The sequence below is a fragment of the Bos mutus genome, chromosome 3, assembly GCF_027580195.1.
Source record: "Bos mutus isolate GX-2022 chromosome 3, NWIPB_WYAK_1.1, whole genome shotgun sequence".
In the NCBI taxonomy this organism is placed as follows: domain Eukaryota; kingdom Metazoa; phylum Chordata; class Mammalia; order Artiodactyla; family Bovidae; genus Bos; species Bos mutus.
In genome coordinates this window covers 89,096,967-89,116,020 of record NC_091619.1, presented here as the reverse complement: position 1 = coordinate 89,116,020, position 19,054 = coordinate 89,096,967, and the positions used below count along the sequence as shown (strand labels likewise).

At 37.6% G+C, this 19,054-nt stretch overlaps 1 protein-coding gene across 4 annotated transcripts in view; it reads right to left on the bottom strand.

Moving 5' to 3' along the window:
• Nucleotides 1–19,054, bottom strand: part of USP24 (ubiquitin specific peptidase 24) — a 155,930-nt gene that overhangs the window by 109,951 nt on the left and 26,925 nt on the right. For 3 of the 4 annotated variants that reach the window (XM_070367968.1, XM_070367966.1, XM_070367969.1), the window contains exons 2-4: nt 8,100–8,265; nt 5,772–5,839; nt 154–297 (exon numbers count right to left, since the gene is read on the bottom strand). In XM_070367968.1, the coding sequence (XP_070224069.1) occupies nt 154–297; nt 5,772–5,839; nt 8,100–8,265 (378 nt within the window). The remainder of the gene's footprint in view (nt 1–153; nt 298–5,771; nt 5,840–8,099; nt 8,266–19,054) is intronic. The other variant, XM_070367967.1, reaches the window with a different exon arrangement.

Below are 19,054 nucleotides of genomic sequence, written 5' to 3'. Positions count from 1 at the left end.
AAGCACAGAATGGCAGCTCTGCTTTAAAAATAAAATGGAAGAATGTCTTTAATGATAATATCATTATAACTTATTACTAATTATTAGTCAAAAAGTAGTAGGTATGTTAAACAAAACCAAAATGCAAAGTACTTCATTTTAGACATACTGTACCATTGTAAGCACAGCCAGCAGACCAGTGGGAATTGGATCTTGTTTTATTCTTTCTGCAACCAGTTCTATTAATAGCATCAACATGTTGTAGATCCCTTCATGAATTTCAGTACCCCACTTGTGAACAGCACTTGATGTCAGGAGCTATAAAAACAAAAAGGGCAGTTACAGTCTTATTCGAAAGAAAGAAAAAAAAATGTCTGCAATCATGAGTGCAATCTTTACAATAATCAAGTGATTATAATACTTACTTTTATGCAGATAACTTGCTTTAACAGACCCACAGCTGCAGTCCATTTACTTGTTCATTTATTTCAGTCAACAATTAGCTTTATTTTTTGAACTTTAATTCCCTTATATTAAAACAGTTTGTTAAAAGAGAATGTTTATTGTTTCTCTACCTTTCATTATTACTAGGGGAGGTGAAATGGTGAAGCGCAAGAAAGAACTTGAGCTCACTTCTGGTACTATTTTCTAGCTGCGTGGCCTTGAACAAATTTACCTGAATTCTCAGAGACTCAGTTCTCCTGTCTCAAAACAGGCATAACTCCTACCCACTTAACAGAGATGTTACAAATATTAATATCAAAAGGTATAATGAATGTAAAAGTATTAGCAAGGTTTTATGATGAGTGTATTTTGGCTGTCACTATTAATTAACATTCCTGGAATCTAAGAAATGGATGCTGTATTTCATGATTTGAACATGCACATTCTCGTCATATTATTTATATCTCAGAAACAGAAATGGATCTTCCCACCTGTTGACCAGATGGCAGCAGGGCTCTGAGCGGGAAAAAATTTTTTAGGAATACCTTGCCAATTTATTTTGATTGTGTTTTCCTTTCTGGTGTGCATAAAAGTTAATACTCAATTTTTTTTTAAGTTTAAGTAAATAAAAAATAGCTCTAAGTGATAAGGCATTATAACACTGTTTACTTAGCATTATTTTTCTGAAATATAAAACACAGAGTATAACATAATGGTACATCTTATAATCAGTATCTCAGATTAAAAAAAAAAAAAAAGGAAGGAAGGAAATGGCACATAAGAATCTAAAATCTTCATCTTTAGAGTTCCCCAAATTTTGATCTAAGTCCTCGGGGAAGTCTAACTCAGGAATAACCACCAGAAGAGGGAATGAGAAATCAAAGGATTCCACTTAATAAAATACTAGCAAATGGGTACAGTGGTTTTCGTAAGATTTCCATTGAGAGGGAAAATATTGTGCTATAAAAATTTCACCTTGGCCACACCAAGAACTGCTTAACAAGAGGGGTAAGATCCTGAAATAATCCAAACTTCTTTAGCAGCAAAGGAAAACCTCAGCTTCAGACTTTCTATATAGCAATTAGCTGCACCACTTGCTCAAATGAACAATAACCATAAGACTGATTTTATATAAGCCAATGTGATTTTAAGCCAATGAGTTAATATTTTTTGCCAGAATTCTTTTGCCTGCCTATCTATCCTTCCTGTACTTAAAACTTATATAATAAAGCAAAATAAAGCAGAGATTAAGATTTAAGAAGCTCCATGTAACAACAAAAATCCCCAGAGACAGAGGAGCCTGGCAGGCTACAGTCCATGGGGTTGTAGAGTTGGACAGGACTGAACGACTAAGCACATGTAACAAAATAAAATTTATGTGGGCTAAGCACCACTGCCTCTGTTGCCATCTCATTTGTTCAGTTTTTGCTTTGAAAACGGGAGTCCTATCTACCTGCCAGATTAAGGCAGGTAAGACAAGCAGCACCGTGCGGGGAAAAGGTACACAAGGTTTAAACATTACTATGCACTATGACCAGATGTACATGCTGTTACCTGCCTGAACACACTAGAATCTAGGCTAGCCTGAAGGTGAAAGGTGATGAAAGTAGAAATTACAACAAAACTCCTTTTCTGTACCTTATTCACACAACTGCTTATTACTTATACTCTTAACTCTTTTTTTTTTCTGTTTTTAAAAAACAGGCAGCTTGTAAGAAAAGCCCAGGAAAGAGGGCAGGGAGAGATTTATCATATCAGGAAACACAAGTCTAAAGAAACACAGAATTCTGTAGCTCTTCTGGTGTAGGGAAATTTTTCAATAGCTCTAAATTCTAAGAATCGAATGACAATGAACACAATGCAAGGTACTTTTGTGCTCAGAGTTTTATAGGAAAAAACTCCCAGCAACCACTTGACCATTTGTTATTACAGCTTGCTGTTGGTGGTGCTGTTCAGTCACTAAGTCATGTCCAACTCTTTGGGATTCCATGCAAGGCTTCCCTGTCCTTCACTATCTCCCTGGACTTGTTCAAATTCAAGTCCATTGAGTCAGTGATGCTATCTAACCATCTCATTCCTTGTCGCCTTCTCTTCCTGCCCTCAATCTTTTCTAGCATCAGGGTCTTTCCCAATGAGTCCACTCCTTGCATCAGGTGGCCAAAGTATTGCAGCTTCAGCATCAGTCCTTCCAATGAATATTCAGGGTTGATTTCCTTTAGAATTGACTGGTTTGATCTCTGTGCTATCCAAGGGACTCTCAAGAGTCTTTTCCAGAACCACAATTTGAAAGCATCAATTTTTTGGTGTTCAGTTTTCTTTATGGTCCAACTATTACGCCCATACATGACTACTGGAAAAACCACAGCGTTGACTATATGGACCTTTGTCAGCAAAGTAATGTCTCTGCTTTTTAGGTTTGTCGTAGCTTTTCTTCCAAGGAGCAAGTGTCTTCTAATTTTGTGGCTGCAGTCACCATCCACAGTGATTTTGGAGCCCAAGAAAATAAAATCTGCCACTGTTTTCATTTTTCCCCATCTATTTGCCATGAAGTGATGGGACTGGATGCCATGATCTTAGCTTTTTGAAACTTAGTTTTTTGAGTTTTAAACCAGCTTTTTCACTTTTCTCTATCACCCTCATTAAGAAGCTCTTTAGTTCCCTTTCATTTTCTACCTTTAGAATGGTATCACCTGCATATCTGAGGTTGTTGATATTTCTCCCAGCAATCTGGACTCCAGCTTGTGATTCATTCAGCCCAGCATTTCACATGATGTACTCTGCATATAAATAAGCAGAGTAAAAATATAAGGACTTGATGCACTATCTTCCCCATTTTGAACCAGCCTGGTTCTAACTGTTGCTTCTTGACCTGCATAGAGGTTTCTCAGGAGTCAGGTAAGATAGTCTGATATTCCCATCTCTTTAAACAGTTTTCCATAGTTTGTTGTGATCCACACAGTCAAAGGCTTTAGCACAGTCAATGAAGCAGCAATGGATGTTTTTCTGTAATTCCCTCGCTTTTTCTACGGTCCAACGGATGTTGGCACTTTGATCTCTGGTTTCTCTCCCTTTTCTAAATTCAGTTTGTAAATCTGGAAGTACTCAGTTTACATACTGCTGAAACCTAGCTTGAGGGATTTTGAGCATTACCATCCAAGCATATGAAATGAGTGCAATTATATGGTAGATGGAACATTCTTTGTCATTGTCTTTCTTTGAGATTGGAATGAAAACTGACCTTTTCCAGTTCTATAGCCACTGTTTTGAGTTTTGCAAATTTGCTGGTATATTGAGTGTAGCACTTTAACAGCATAATCTTTTAGGATTTGAAATAGCTCAACTAGACTTCCATCACTTCTGCTAGCTTTGTTTGTTGTAAGGCTTCCTAATACCCACTTGACACTGCATTCCAGGATGTCCTGGCTCTAGGCGAGTGACTGGGTAACAACACTGTGGTCATCTGGGTCATTAAGACTTCTTTTGTAAGGTCTGTGTATCCTTGCCACTTCTTCTTAAGCTCGTCCCCTTCTGTCAGGTCCTTGCCATTTCTGTCCTTTATTGTGCACATCTTGGCATAAAATGTTCATTTGATATCTCCAATTTTCCTGAAGAGATCTAAAGACTTTACCATTCTATTGTTTTCCTCTATTTCTTTGCATTGTTCATTTAAAAAGGCCTTCTTATCTCTCCTTGCTCTTCTCTGGAATTCTGTTTTCATATGGGTATATCTTTCCCTTTCTCCTTTGCCTTTTGCTTCTCTTCTTTTCTCAGCTATTTGTAAGGCTGTCTCAGACAACCACTTTGCCTTCTTGCATTTCTTTTTCTTGGGAATGGTTTTGGTCACTGATTCCTGTACAATGTTACAAACCTCCTTTCAAAGTTCTTCAGGCACTCTTGTCTACCAGATCTAATTCCTTGCATCTATTTGTCACCTCTACTGTATAATCATAAGGAATCTGATTTAGGTTATAACTGAAAGGTCTAGTGGTTTTCCCTACTGTCTTCGATTTAAGCCCAAATTTTGAATAAGGAGTTAATGATCTGAGCCACAGACAGCTCCCAGTCTTGTTTTTGCTGATTGTATAGAGTCTCTCCGTCTTTAGCTGCAAAGACGCTAATCAGTCTGCTTTTGGCACTGACCACGTGGCGGCGTCCACGTGTAGGGCGGCCACCTCTCGTGCTGTTGGGAGAGGGTGTCCCCTATGACCAGTGTGCTGTGTCACAGTGTGCTACATTATAAAAGTGCTGCTACTTTTAACAGCTACTATAATTCTTAACAAAAGTCTTAAAAAAGTTACAACCACAAAACCACAAAATGGTAGATGAATTCATCCAAAATGGGGAGAAACCTTGATTCCATATAATCCCGGCCCAAATGACAATTTTAAAAGATTTCTCCCTTTTTACAAAGATAAAGCTGTTTTCAATCCTAAAATTAGTTTCGTTCTCCCTTAAGCCTTGAATCAATGGAGATTCTGTCAAAATGCAGACGGGAATAATAGTTTGCAAGTGAACAGTTTATTTTACTGGGTTTTATGAATAAATACAAACTTCATCCATCTGTAGTTGTAGTAACTTACTTGCATTTGAGACAAAAATGGATATCAAAACCCAGAACTATTGAGAATGCAGGAGACTCATTTATTCATTCAACAAAGATTTACTGAGCTCTTTCTCTGTTCTTGGCACTGGCTATACGCTGGGAAAAACAACAGTGTCTGTGACATCGTCTCTGCTCTTGCTGAGATTCAGGACTCAGGTCCTGCAAAGGCAGCCATGCCGAGTTAGACTGCTTTCAGAAACACAAGTCCTGTGATCTTCTATTCTCACTATTAAGAAAAACTGCTTTATAAGAGATGTGACCAGAATTGGGGCAAGCATATCAGTCTAGGTCCAAAAGAAATGCTGCCGTCTGCATGACGTTTTGCCAGATACAATATTCAATCCAGTTCAACTTTCTGTAGTTTAAACATCCACTTCTGTCTCAGTAGGATAGTGAGTACAAAACAACCTATATTTTCCATAAATAAATATTATCTAAGTGCCACAATCCATAGTTTAGTAAGATGTCTAATTTCCTAGTATAACACTTAATCTATTCTTTAGCAGTTAAATAGAAGAAAGTAAAAGCGATATTAAATGAAGCAATGAGCAAACAATAAATACAGAAGAAACAAATCATTTCTGAGCCCCCAATTCAGAGCTACTTTTTTCATATTAGAGCATTCCTCAGTTGAGCAGGATTCATAAACTGGGCTCACACATGAAAAACTAAAACTGAAACAAAAAGCCTGTTCAGCTTCACCCCCACCAAAAAAAAAAAAATCAGCCCAGCACATTTTCCTTACCTTTTTAAACGCTTCAGGCATACACCTATCCATAAATCTTTTACAGTTCTCATCAGACTCGGAAAGACCTTAGTAAAGTAAATGAAACAATATGCTTTATTGAGATTTTAGGTGGTTGCAGAAATCACATATATCATTCCAAATTCATACATATGGAACTACTTATCATAGAAACCTTGATTCTTAAGGGATTATTAAAAGCAGAAGACATACATTCTGATAAAGGAACAGACTGAGAAATAGTTACAGCATTAAATTATTTATTAATAGCAGGATATATTTATATTATTAATATATACTGACTAATAGTATAATAAACACTAATTAGAATTGAAATGGTTGGACTTAGGTTTCCATGTCAGAGTAACTGCCAATGATCTGACAAAATAGCTAATAAAACAGCAACAGCAGCTACTTATTAGCCATTATTGTTTTTCTAAACATCTCTACTAAAAACAGAACTATTCTCAGTAAATGCCAAGATCACTCTTCTTCCCTAAAACAAACTGAACTCTGTGCAGTAAAACACACAGAACTGAGCCTGGCACAGCGATGAGTGAGTGAGTGAATGAGTCCACTGTAAAATTACCCTTCAGAATACACTTAAAAACCGCAGTAACAGATCTTGCTTATCAGTGGGGAGACTGCCGCATGCATTTTCTTTTTTCAGGGCCACTGCTTAACATAGTACCTGCATTCTCTCAGGCACTCAATAAATGCTGCTGCTAAGAAGCCAGTCATAAACACACCATGGAAGCTAGCCAAAATATTTCCTTTTGATGCGCCTCTTACTTAATCACGATAGTAAACTATGCACTTTAAATGAGGAAAAAAAATTCACAAAACAGCCCAATTCTATTTATAACTGAATTCAATATGAAAAACAAATCATCTTCTCTTTAGTGAAAGTGTCAGTTGCTCACTTGAGTCCACCTCTTTGCGACTCTATGGACTGTAGCTCACCAGGCTCCTCTGTCCATGGAATTCTCCAGGCAAGAATATTGGAGCCCTTTCCTTCTCCAGGGAGTCTTCCTGACTCAGAGATCAAACCCAGGTCTCCTGTATTGTAGGCAGATTCTTTACCATCTGAGACACCAGGGAAGCCCATTTTCTCTTTAATATATAATATATTCATAGTATAGAAGCCTCCTTATGATGATACATATTCTCCAACCTAGTGATATTTTATTTAATAATATAATTTAAAGGTGGAAGTGTGACAGATTTCCTTTTCTTTGGGCTCTAAAATCACTGTGGATGGTAACTGCAGCCATGAAATCAGAAAACAATTGCTTCTTGGCAGGAAAACCATGACAAATCTAGACAGTGTGTTGAAAAGCAGAGATATTACTCTGCCGGTAAAGGTCCATATAGTCAAGGCTATGGTCTTCCAGTGGTCACAAACGGTTGTGAGAGCTGGACTGTAGAGAAGGCAGAATACCAAAGAGTTGATGCCTTTGAACTGTGGTGCTGGAGAAGACTCCTGAAGGTCCCTTGGACAGTAAGGAGATCAAACAGTTGACCTTAAGGGAAGTCAACCCTGAATACTTGTTGGAAGAACTGATGCTGAAGCTCCAGTATTTTGGTCATCTGATGTGAACAGTTGACTCATTGGAAAAGACTCTGATGCTTGGAATGATTGAGGGCAGAGGGAGAAGAAGGCATCAGAGGATGAGAGGATGGCATCACCAATGCAATGGACATGAAAGTGGGCAAACTTCAGGAGATGGTGAGGGGCAGGGAAGCCTGGCGTGCTGCAGTCCATGTGGTTGCAAAGAGTCGGACATGACTGGGTGACTGAACAACAACCACAAAGCACCTAAGACAGTGCCAAGCACTTAATAAGCATAAAATGTTTGTTAAATAAACAGTACTTTCTCTTTAGAATATGTTAATTTCAATTTCCATAATATGAATTTTTCAAATATATTTAATGAATCTTATACTCTATTGGAGCTAGAAGAAAGCAGCTGATTTCATACAACACTTTTATTTCACAGGAGTTCCCTGGTGGCTAAGATATTAAAGAATCTGCCTGCAATGTGGGAGACCTAGGTTCGATCCCTGGATAGGGAAGACCCCTGGAGAAAGAAATGGCAACCCACTCAGTATTCATGCCTGGAGAATCCCATGGAGAAAGGAATTTGGTGGGCTACAGTCCAATTGTAAAGAGTCAGACTCCACTGAGTAACTAATGCTTTCCCTAAGAAAGACTAAGAGAATACACAATCTAAGATAACAGAGATGGGCAACAACAGGAGCTAAGATTAAAGCCAGGCCTCCTATCAAAAAAGAAGTCTCCCCCTGTGTCCTGAGGTATGAACTTACCAAGTCTTGCTAGGTAGGTAGACGCCAACAGGCATTTGCCTAGTGACTCTTCCCGCTTGTAAGGTATGGACCAGTGATCTGTCAAAACGCGGCTTTCCAGTTCATATAAATTTGTTGTAGGGAATTCAATTCCTTCCCCTGAGCAGTTTCCATTTTCATCATTCTTCTGACAAAAAGGGATTACGGTTTAAAGAAAAAAACAAACTAATTAGTGACTACTTAAAATCTTTTCAGTTTAACACAAAGTAGACTCTTAATGGTAGCCATTAATGCCAAGAGTGTGGATTCCACATTTCTTTCTCATAATCACATCTTATACCAAGACTACCTGAAATATTCTCAGCTTTTATCAATGTGGAATCCTTACTCTCTCAGAAAGTGAACTCATCTCAGTCTTCAAAAATGAACTCTCTTTATCTCACTATAGTACCCAATCTACTTTACCTACAGCCATCCTATTTCACCAAGGGCATACATTTCTCCTTAGAGTTATTATCTATACCTGCTATCTCCATTTCCTCATGCTGACTCACTCCTGGTATTACACCAATATAGATTCTAGAGTTCCTGCTCTCCCAAGGTGGCAGCTGTTAAGGTCACCACACTGAATGCTGTATCATTCGATCCAATGGACATGTTTCAGTCCTTATCTTACTCTCCAGGAATGTCTGACCTGCAGACTTCCTCTTCTTGGTATGCTAGATTCACTCCCCTAACCTCCCAGGATAGCCTGTTTCCCTCCTCTCCTTTGGGGTCTACTGTTCCTTCTGTCTCCTATTCTTGTATATCCTCCCCTTCCTAGCCATTGGAGTTTCTCAAACCTCAGAGCTGTGCTCCCTTCTTTCCACTCAGTGAATGGTAGGTACTGCATTCATTTGGCAGCACAAACAGAAATCAGGATCACATTCTTAAAACCCTAGTCTCCCATCTCCACCACTAAGACTAAGTGATCAGACCCCCTATATTTCTCTCAAACCCATCTCTATCTGTCCTTCTCCATAGGGATGCTTCTATTCCTGAACTCATCTTTCTGCCCTTTTCAATCTACTTTTATAAAACTCTTTCAGAGAAAAGCCTTTAAAGAACTTCTAAACATCACCAAATTCCATTAATTATTTGATAACCTTACCATGCTGAACTTCTCCTTTATAACATAACTCACAGATACAATTTTACATTTATAATATTTGTGATTTATTCTGTTTGTCCCCATTAAAACAAGTGAGCCATAAGGGCAAAGACCCTGTTTCCGACAATGTCTGTATCTATAAAACCTAGTGCCTAGCACAAAGCAGGTATTTAAAACATATTTTCAAATGGAAAATAATTCACACAAAGTTCAAGCTATCAATGCAGTAACTGTCAGATTTTCCATCAGTTCTTGCTACGATAATCTGTAATAAATCAAACAGAATGTCTCCTCCCAAATGGCCCAGTACCTAGTTTCTTTGAAAATCTATCCATTTTCACAATCCACTCTATAATTCAATCATTAAAAATAAAATAATTTCATTAAAAAATTCACCTTGAGCCTCAATGAAGCAAAGGAGCATAAATATAAAACAGAAATGATTTAAAAGCACATTAAAAAAGAATTTTCAACCCCATATAAATGCTATCTAAAGGAATGCAACAAATTTTTTTCAGGTTCAAGGCTAAATTAGGCTGAAAACAAGACAAAACCCAGGAAGGTGATAAAAATTAAAAATGGAGTAGAATATGATATAAATTGGAGGTGAAGAGTGAGGGGTGGTGAATGAAGTAAATTCAGAATTATGATATCTGGGGATAATTCAGTTTTTAAAGCACAACATCTTTAAGAAGTACTTTTAATTAATAAATTCTGTAAATAAACCAATTTTACTTAAAGGAATTGAAAAGGACCAAATGTATAAAGAGGTTAAGATAGTATTAAAATTGTACACTTGTTAAATGCTTCAATTTATGAACCTAAGATCAAAGTAGAATTAAGGTATGTAAAAAACAGAATTCAGTTGAATGATGGGAATATATCATTACTATGAGATATCTACCATCAATTGCCACAGGAAGTTAACAGATCAAATCATATATGAAATATCTGATGTACCTATCAGCTATGAAAACTAAGAGCTTCCAAATGGGATTACTCCCCTTGTGAGAGTCACAGAAGAGCCTGTATCTCCTCTCTGCTCTTCACACTGTAAGTCAGTAGCCTGGGACCCAGAGGAGGGCCACAGTAGGACTCAACCATGCTGGGATCCTGATCTCAGACTCCCAGCCTCAAGAACTCTGAGAAGTACATTTCTACTGTTTACAAACCAATAAACCAACAAAACCCACCCAAAGCGAAGCGCTTCCTTGGGTGAGGGAGGGAGACCTTTAACATCAGCAGTAACGACACAGACATCGTGTGCCTCCTGAATGGACGCACTATAAACGGCACAGCATCATTTCTGTGACAGTCTTGCCAAACATGCATCCCTGATTCTAGGCACAGTTCAGTTCAGTTCAGTTCAGTCGCATCCGACTCTCTGTGACCCCATGAACCGTAGCACACCAGGCCTCCCTGTCCATCACCAACTCCTGCATCCACCCAAACCCATGTCCATCGAGTTGGTGATGCCATCCAACCATCTCATCCTCTGTGGTCCCCTTCTCCTCCTGCCCTTAATCTTTCCCAGCATCAGGGTCTTTTCAAATGAGTCAGCCCTTCATCAGGTGGCCAAAGTATTGGAGTTTCAGCTTCAACATCAGTCCTTCCAATGAACACCCAGGACTGATCTCCCTTAGGATGGACTGGTTGGATCTCCTTGCAGTCCAAGGGACTCTCAAGAGTCTTCTCCAACACCACAGGTCAAAAGCATCAATTCTTCTGTGCTCAGCTTTCTTTATAGTTCAACTCTCACATCCATACATGACCACTGGAAAAACCATAGCCTTGACGAGACAGACCTTTGTTGGCAAAGTAATGTCTCTGCTTTTTAATATGTTGTCTAGGTTGGTCATAACTTTCCTTCCAAGGAGTAAGCGTCTTTTAATTTCATGGCTGCAATCACCATCTGCAGTCATTTTGGAGCCCCCCCAAAAAAAGTCAGCCACTGTTTCCCCATCTATTTGCCACGAAGTGATGGGACCAGATGCAATGATCTTAGTTTTCTGAATGTTGAGCTTTAAGCCAACTTTTTCACTCTCCTCTTTCACTTTCAGGGAAACCCAAAATGAGGAACAATCTAAAAAATAACTAGCCTGTATTCTTCAAAAATGTCAACGTCATTAAAGATTGAGTCAGACTAGAGAAATACAACATGGGATCCTGGATTAGGTTGTGAAATAGGAATTTTTATTTGTTTTTACTTCTTGGGTTTAAAGGACGTTAGTACCTGATCAGTGTTAATATCCTAATTTTGATAATATACTGTGGTTATATAAGAGAATATCCGTTTGTAGGAAATACATACTGAAGTATTTAAGGGTAAAGGTGTATCATTATTCTCAAATGTCTTTATTCTCAAACATTTCAGAAAAAAACAACAAAACACACATATATTAATACTTCGATATACACATGTACATTATACATACATGGATATTTACATATACAGAAAGAAAGAATAATAAAGAGAATGTGATAAAATGTTAACATTTTAAGAACTTGAATAAAGTTTATATAAGAATTTCAAATTTATTATGGCTATTTATATAGATTTATAGAAAAGTTGCAAAAACAGTTTTGTGCTATTCTTGCAACTTTTTTGTGAGCTTGGAATTATTTTAGAAGTAAAATAATTTAGTATGATATACATTAAAATACAGATTTTTGAAGAACGTAATAAATTAGAGAGGTAAGGATTCATCTGTAGTGGTTAAAAAAAAAAAAAAAGGGTGTATATTCTACTGAAGAACCCCATTCCACTTGGTAATATAATTTGGTTTGTAAATACCTTTATGCTTTTGTCTTAAATTACCAAATAAGTAATATATATTCATTGCAGAAAATACAGAAAATATGAATAGCAAAAACTAAAACCCATCATTAATTTCACCATTTAAAAATTAACCACACTGATATTTTAATAAATATTTTTCCAGTAAAAGACTTTTCTTTATGGATTTTTTTGTTAAAAATTCACAAATGTGGAATTAACTCTATTTTCATCACCTCCATGGCCCGTCATCATCCTCTCATTAAAGACAGTATTAATGGAGTCTTTCTTCTCCTGCTGCTAAGTCACTTCAGTCGTGTCCGACTCTGTGAGACCCCATAGACGGCAGCCCACCAGGCTCCCCTGTCCTGGGATTCTCCAGGCAAGAACACTGGAGTGGGATACCATTTCCTTCTCCAATGCATGAAAGTGAAAAGTGAAAGTGAAGTCGCTCAGTTGTGTCCAACTCTTAGTGACCCCATGGACTGCAGCCTACTAGGCTCCTCCGTCCATGGGATTTTCCAGGCAAGAGTACTGGAGTGGGGTGCCATTGCCTTTGATTCAAAAGATAGATGCATAAAGCAATAATTGCAAAACTGTGTTAATGGGCTTATAATGACTACAGATGTGACCTCTATGATAATAACAGCACAAAGGAGAGGTGAGAGAACAGAGTTATACTGCAGGAATGTTTTGTATGCTACTGAAATTAAGTTGGTTTTAACCCAAATTACAGTTATAGATTAAGATGTTAAATATAAACTATGGGACAATCACTAATAAAATAACTTTAACAATTACACAGTGAAAGAAAAACCAAGGAAAACAGCACACTTGAAAATATCTACTTAACACCAGAGTGGTAATGGAGGATTAGAGGATCAAAAAGGCATAAAATAGAAGACAAATAGCAAAATGGCAGCTAAAAACCTTGTTTTATCAAATAATTATATTGTTACAATTACCAGTAATATATTAAATGAATATGGACTAAAGGCTCGAGCCAAAAGGCAGAGATTTGCAGAATGGATTTTTAAAAATGGACTGAACTCTATGCTGTCTACAACAGATACCCGTTAGATTTAAAGACACAAAGAGGTTGAAATAAAAGGATGGAAGAAGATATGTACACACAAAGGAGCTGGAGCGGCTGTATTAGTATCAAACAGAATCTAGGCATCCCTTGTTTTACACTGCTTTGCTTTGCTGTGCTTGGCAGACATTGTGCTTTTTACAAATTGAAGGTTTGTGGCAACCCTGCATGCAGCAAGTCTATCAGCACTGTTTTCCCAAGAGCATTTGCTCAGTTATATCTATGTGTTGTGCTCATGCTACTGCTTCAGTCGTGACTGACTCTGTGCGGCCCTGTGGACTGTAGCCTGCCAGGCTCCTCTGTCCGTGGGATTCTCCAGGCAAAGATACTGGAGTGGGCTGCCATTTCCTCCTCCAGGGATCTTCCCAACTCAGGGATCGAACCAGTGTCTCTTATGTCTCCTGAGTTGGCAGGCAGGTTCTTTACCACTAGCACCACCTGTTACATTTTGGCAATTCTTAACAATATTTCAAACTTTTTCATTATTGTTACATTTGTTATGGTGATCTGTGATCAGTTATCTTTGATATTACTATTGTAATTGCTTTAGGGGCACTATGAACTGTGCCTGTTTAGAATAGCAAACAATAAATGTATGTGTTCTGACTGCTTCACCAACTGCTTATGTCTGGTTTCTCTCCCACTCCTCAGGCTACCCTTGTCCCTGAGATATAAGAGTATTAAAATTAAGCCAACTAACAGCCCTGCAATGGCCTCCACACGTTCAAGTGAAAGGAAGAGTGAGTAGCACATCTCTCACTTTAAATCAAAAGCTAGAAAAGATTAAGCTGAGTGAGGAAGGCAAGCTGAAAGCCAAGACAGGCTGAAAGATAGGTGTCTTGCACCAAACTGTTAGGTAAGTTGTGAACGCAAAGGAAAAGTTGTTGAAGGAAATTAAAAGTGTTACTCCAGTGAACACACAAATGCTAACAAAGCCAAACAGCCTTACTGCTGACAGGGAGAAAGTTTCAGCGGTCCAGGCAGAAGATCAAAGTGGCCACAACACTGCCGTAAGCCAAAGCCTAAACTAGAGCGAGGCCCTAACTCTATTCAGTTCTATAAAGGCTGAGGGAGATGAGAAAGCTGCAGAAGCCTGAGGCTAGCAGAGGTTGCTTCGTGAGGTTGAAGGGAAGAAGCCATATCGCCATACTACAAAAGTGAAAGACGAAGTAGCAAGTGGTGATGTGGAAGCTACAGCAAACTACCCAGAACATCTAACTAGGGTAAGTAAAGACGGCGGCTACACTAAACAACAGATCTTCAGTGCAGACAAAACAGCCTCATACTGGAAGAGGATGGCATCCAGGACTCGCACTGCTGGAGAGGAGAAGTCAGTGCCTGGCATTAGAGCTTCAGAAGACAAACTGACTCACAGACACAGAGAACAAACTAGTGGTTAGCGGTGCAGGGGACAGAGAACGCAGGGTGAGGAGAGCGAGGGACGAACCACTGAGTGTAAGACTGGCTCGAAGATGTATTCTACAACACAGGGAATATGGCCAATATTTTGTAATAACTATAAATGAAAAGTAACCTTGAATAGAATTTGTATCCTACTGTTGTGTGAAAACTGTATAAATCTTAATTATGTTGAATTGGTTCACAGAGCTTTTCAGGTCTACTATATCATTCTACTTCTCTGTATAGTCTATTAATTTTTGAGAGCTTTATATTGAAATTTAAACTAAAAATCTATCAAAAATTTATCTATTTAAAAAGATAAAAATTGTAATATATAGTGGAACTATATGTAACCTTGTTCTGTATTTTCCAAGTCTCCTGTAAACATGTTATCATATTTTCATAAATAAAAAAATAAAAGCAAAAAGAAGAAAAAAATTAATGGTTAATTAAACAAGCAAATATACCTCTCTTCCACCAAAAAAAAGAAAAAGATGAGCTGACTCTCTTGTGAGGGACTAATGGAGCCGGTGATGTGAAGTAGAAGCCAGTGCTCACTTTGTGATTCCAAAGATCAGAGGGCCCTCAAGACTTACACTACATCTACTCTGCCTGTGCTCTACAAATGGAAAAACAAAGCCTAGAGGACAGCACATCTGTTAACAACATGGTTTACGGAATATTTAAAACCCACTGTTGAGACCTACTACTCAGGAAAAAATTCCTTTCAAAATATTACTGCTCACCGACAATGCACTTGGTCACCAAAAAGCTCTGCTGGAGATATACAATGAGATTAATGTTGTTTTCATGCCTGTGAATACAGTATCCATTCTGCAGCCCGTGGATCAAGGAGTAATCTTACCTTTCAAGTCTCATTGTTTAAGAAATACCTTCTGTAAGGCTTTAGTGTCATAGATAGTGATTCCTCTGATAGATCTGGGCAAAAGAAATTGAAAATCATTTGGGAAGGATTCATCATTCTACATGCCATTAAGAACATTCATAATTCATGGGAAGAGACCAAAATATCAACACTAACACGAGTTAGGAAGAAGTTGACTTCAACCCGCATGGATGACTTTGAGGGGTTCAAGACTTCAGTGGAGGAAGTCATTGCGGATGTGGTAGAAATAGCAAGAGAAACTAGAATTAGAAGTTGAGTTGAAGATGTGACTAAATTGTTGCAATCTCATGATAAAAGCTGAACAGATGATCAGTTACTTCTAATGGATGAGCAAAGAGAATAGTTTCTTGATGGAATCTGCTCCTGGTAAAGATCCTGTGAAGACTGTTGAGATGTCAATAAGAGTCAGAATATTTATAAACTTTGATAAAAAAGCAGTGGCAGGGTTTGAGAAGATTGATTCCAATTTTGCAAGAAGTTCTTCTAATAAAATGCTATCAATCAGCACTGCACATTACAGAGAATCCATTCATGAAACACAGGGTTAACTGATGGAGCAAACTTCATTGTTTTTATTTTAAGAAAATGCCACCGCTACCCCTACCTTCAATAACCACCACCCTCATCAGTAAACAGTTATTCACAAAAAATATATATATATTATGACTTACTGAAGGCTCAGATGATGGTGAGCATTTTCAAGCAATACAGTATTGTAAAACTGAGGTATGTACATTTTTTTAGACATAATGCTGTTCTTGTTTAGTCACTAAGTTGTGTCTGACTCTTTGCAACCCCATGGATTATATACAGCATGCCAGGCTCCTCTGTCCTCCACTATCCCTGAGTTTGCTCAAATTCATGTCCATTGAGTTGGTGATACCCTCTAACCATCTCATTCCCTGCTGCCCCCTTCACATTTTGCCTTCAATCTTCCCAGCATCAGGATCTTTTTCAACGAGTTGGTTCTTCACATCAAGTGGCCCAAGTATTGTACATAATGCTACTGCGCATTTACTGATGACAGTATAATATAAACATCTTTTTTAGGTACTGGGAAACCAAAAAGTTCATGTGACTCACTCTATTGTGGTATTTGCTTTACTTCAGTGGTGTCGAACTAAAACCACAGTATCTCCAAGGTATGCCTACAGACGTTAAGACAAGAAATATATTCCTAGAGACAAAGAAGGACACTTCATAATGAGAAAAACAAAGGTCAATAAAAAGAATGGAAAAAGATACACTACAAAAACAAAAACCAAAAGAGAGCTGAAGTGATTATACTAGTATCGGAAAAAAATAGAAGTCATGTGAAAATTTATTACTAAAGATAAGGAAGGATGGCCGTAACAGTTCTAAACAAAAATGCATCTCATGACAGAGACTACTTTACAGGAAGTAAAAACTGACCGAACTCAAGAGAAACACACAATTCAACAAAAGAGTTGGAGACTTTCACTTTCAATAATAGCTAGAACTAGGCAGAGGTCAACAAAAAAAAATTACAAACCAAGTATACCTAAAAGACACTTACAGAATCCTCCACTCCATAACAGCTGCAGGATGTACATTCTTTTCAAGCGCACATGAAACATTCTCTAGGATAGAGTATGTGTTAGGCTATAAAACAAGTCTCAGTCTATTTGGAGGGATTAAAATCATACAACATATGTTCTCTGACCACAATGGAATGAACTTAAAAATCAATAGCAAAAGGAAATCCAAGAACATGTGAAAATTAAATAATATATATAAAATGGACAAAGACATCCTAAGAAAAATAAAACTACAGCCCAATGATCCTACAAATATAAACACAAAAATCCTTAATAGTGGGAGAAGGCAATAGCACCCCACTCCAGTACTCTTGCCTGGAAAATCCCATGGACGGAGGAGCCTGGTAGGCTGCAGTCCATGGGGTCGCAAAGAGTTGGACACGACTGAGTGACTTCACTTTCACTTTTCACTTTCATGCACTGGAGAGGGAAATGGCAACCCACTCGAGTATTCTTGCCTTGGAGAATACCAGGGACAGGGGAGCCTGGTGGGCTGCCGTCTATGGGGTTGCACAGAGTCGGACATGACTGAAGTGACTTAGCAGCAGCAGCAGCAAACCGAATCATAAAAAGGATTGTACACCAGGACCAAGTATGCACACAAGGTTGGTTCAGCATACAATAGTAAATCAACACAATGTTGTGAACAGTCACAGAATAAAGATAAAAAAATACAGTCATTTCAATAAATGCAGAAAAAATATTCACAAAATCTATCACCTTGTCGTAACAGTAACAGGAAAAAAACCAACAAATAAATAAAATGGAATTTCTTCAACTTGATGAAAGGTATCTACAAAAACCCTACAATTAACATCATACTTAAGTGTGAAAGGCTGAATGTTTTCCTCTAAAATCAGAAACAAGGATGCCTGTTCACCAGCTTTCATTTAACATTGTACCAGAGATTCTAGCTAGGGCAATTAGGCAAGATGAGAAATCAAAGGCATTCATTCAGATTGAAAAGGATGAAGTAAAACTATTTCTATTCACTCATTATATGATCTTGTAGGTAGAAAATTCTAAGGAATTCATGAAAAAAAGAAACCATTAGAACCAATAACTGAGTTCAGCAAGGATGCAGAATAAAACACCAATATCTAAAATTCACTTGTATTTCTATACACTAATGAACAATTTTAAAATTAAGAAAACAATTTCATTTACAATAACATCAAAAGAAATAAAATACTTAATAAGTACAGGATTTATACACTGAAAACTACAGAACATTATGGAGAGAAACTAAAGAATTAAATAAATAGAAAGAGTCCATGTTCATGGACTGAAATTTAATACTGTTAAGAGGGCAATATTCCCCAAATTAGTCTACAGATTCAATTCAATCAGCATCAAAATTTCAGCTTATTTTGCAAAAATTGACAGGCTGACTCTAAAACTCACATAGAAATGCAAAGAACCCTGTATAACCAAAATAATCTTGAAAAAGAATAAAGTTTGAGGAGTCACACTTTCAACTTTCAAAATTTACTATAAAGCTACAGTAATCAAGATAATGTGGTACTGGCATAAAGATACACATACAGGGAATTCCCTGGAGGTCCAGAAGTTAGGACTCCATGCTTTCAGTACTGATGGAGCAAGTTCAACCTCTATGGGGGAGCTAAGATCCTACAAGCCACGTGGCACAGCCAAAAATATAAAAAGGTACACATACAGAAAATGGAATCGAATTGAAATTCCATATATAAGCCGTTATATATGTGGCCAATTCTCCCTCAACAAGAGAGATAATACAATTTAATCTCTGACAAAGGCATAAAAGCAACTCAATGGAGGAAGGTTAGCTTTCTTAACAAATGAAACTGAGACAACCATTAAGACACAGGCAAAAGAATAAAACTGAACCCCTATTTCACACCATATAAAAAATTAACTTAAAATGTAACACAGGAGTGAATCTACATAATCTTGGTTTAGATAATATTTCTTAAATAGGACACAAAAAAACAGGACGACAAAAAAACAGGACGACAAAAAAGAAAAGATAAATTCTGAACTTCATCAAAAGTAAAATCTCTTCGACTTCCCTGGTGGTACAGTTGATAGGAATCTGCCTGCCAATGCAG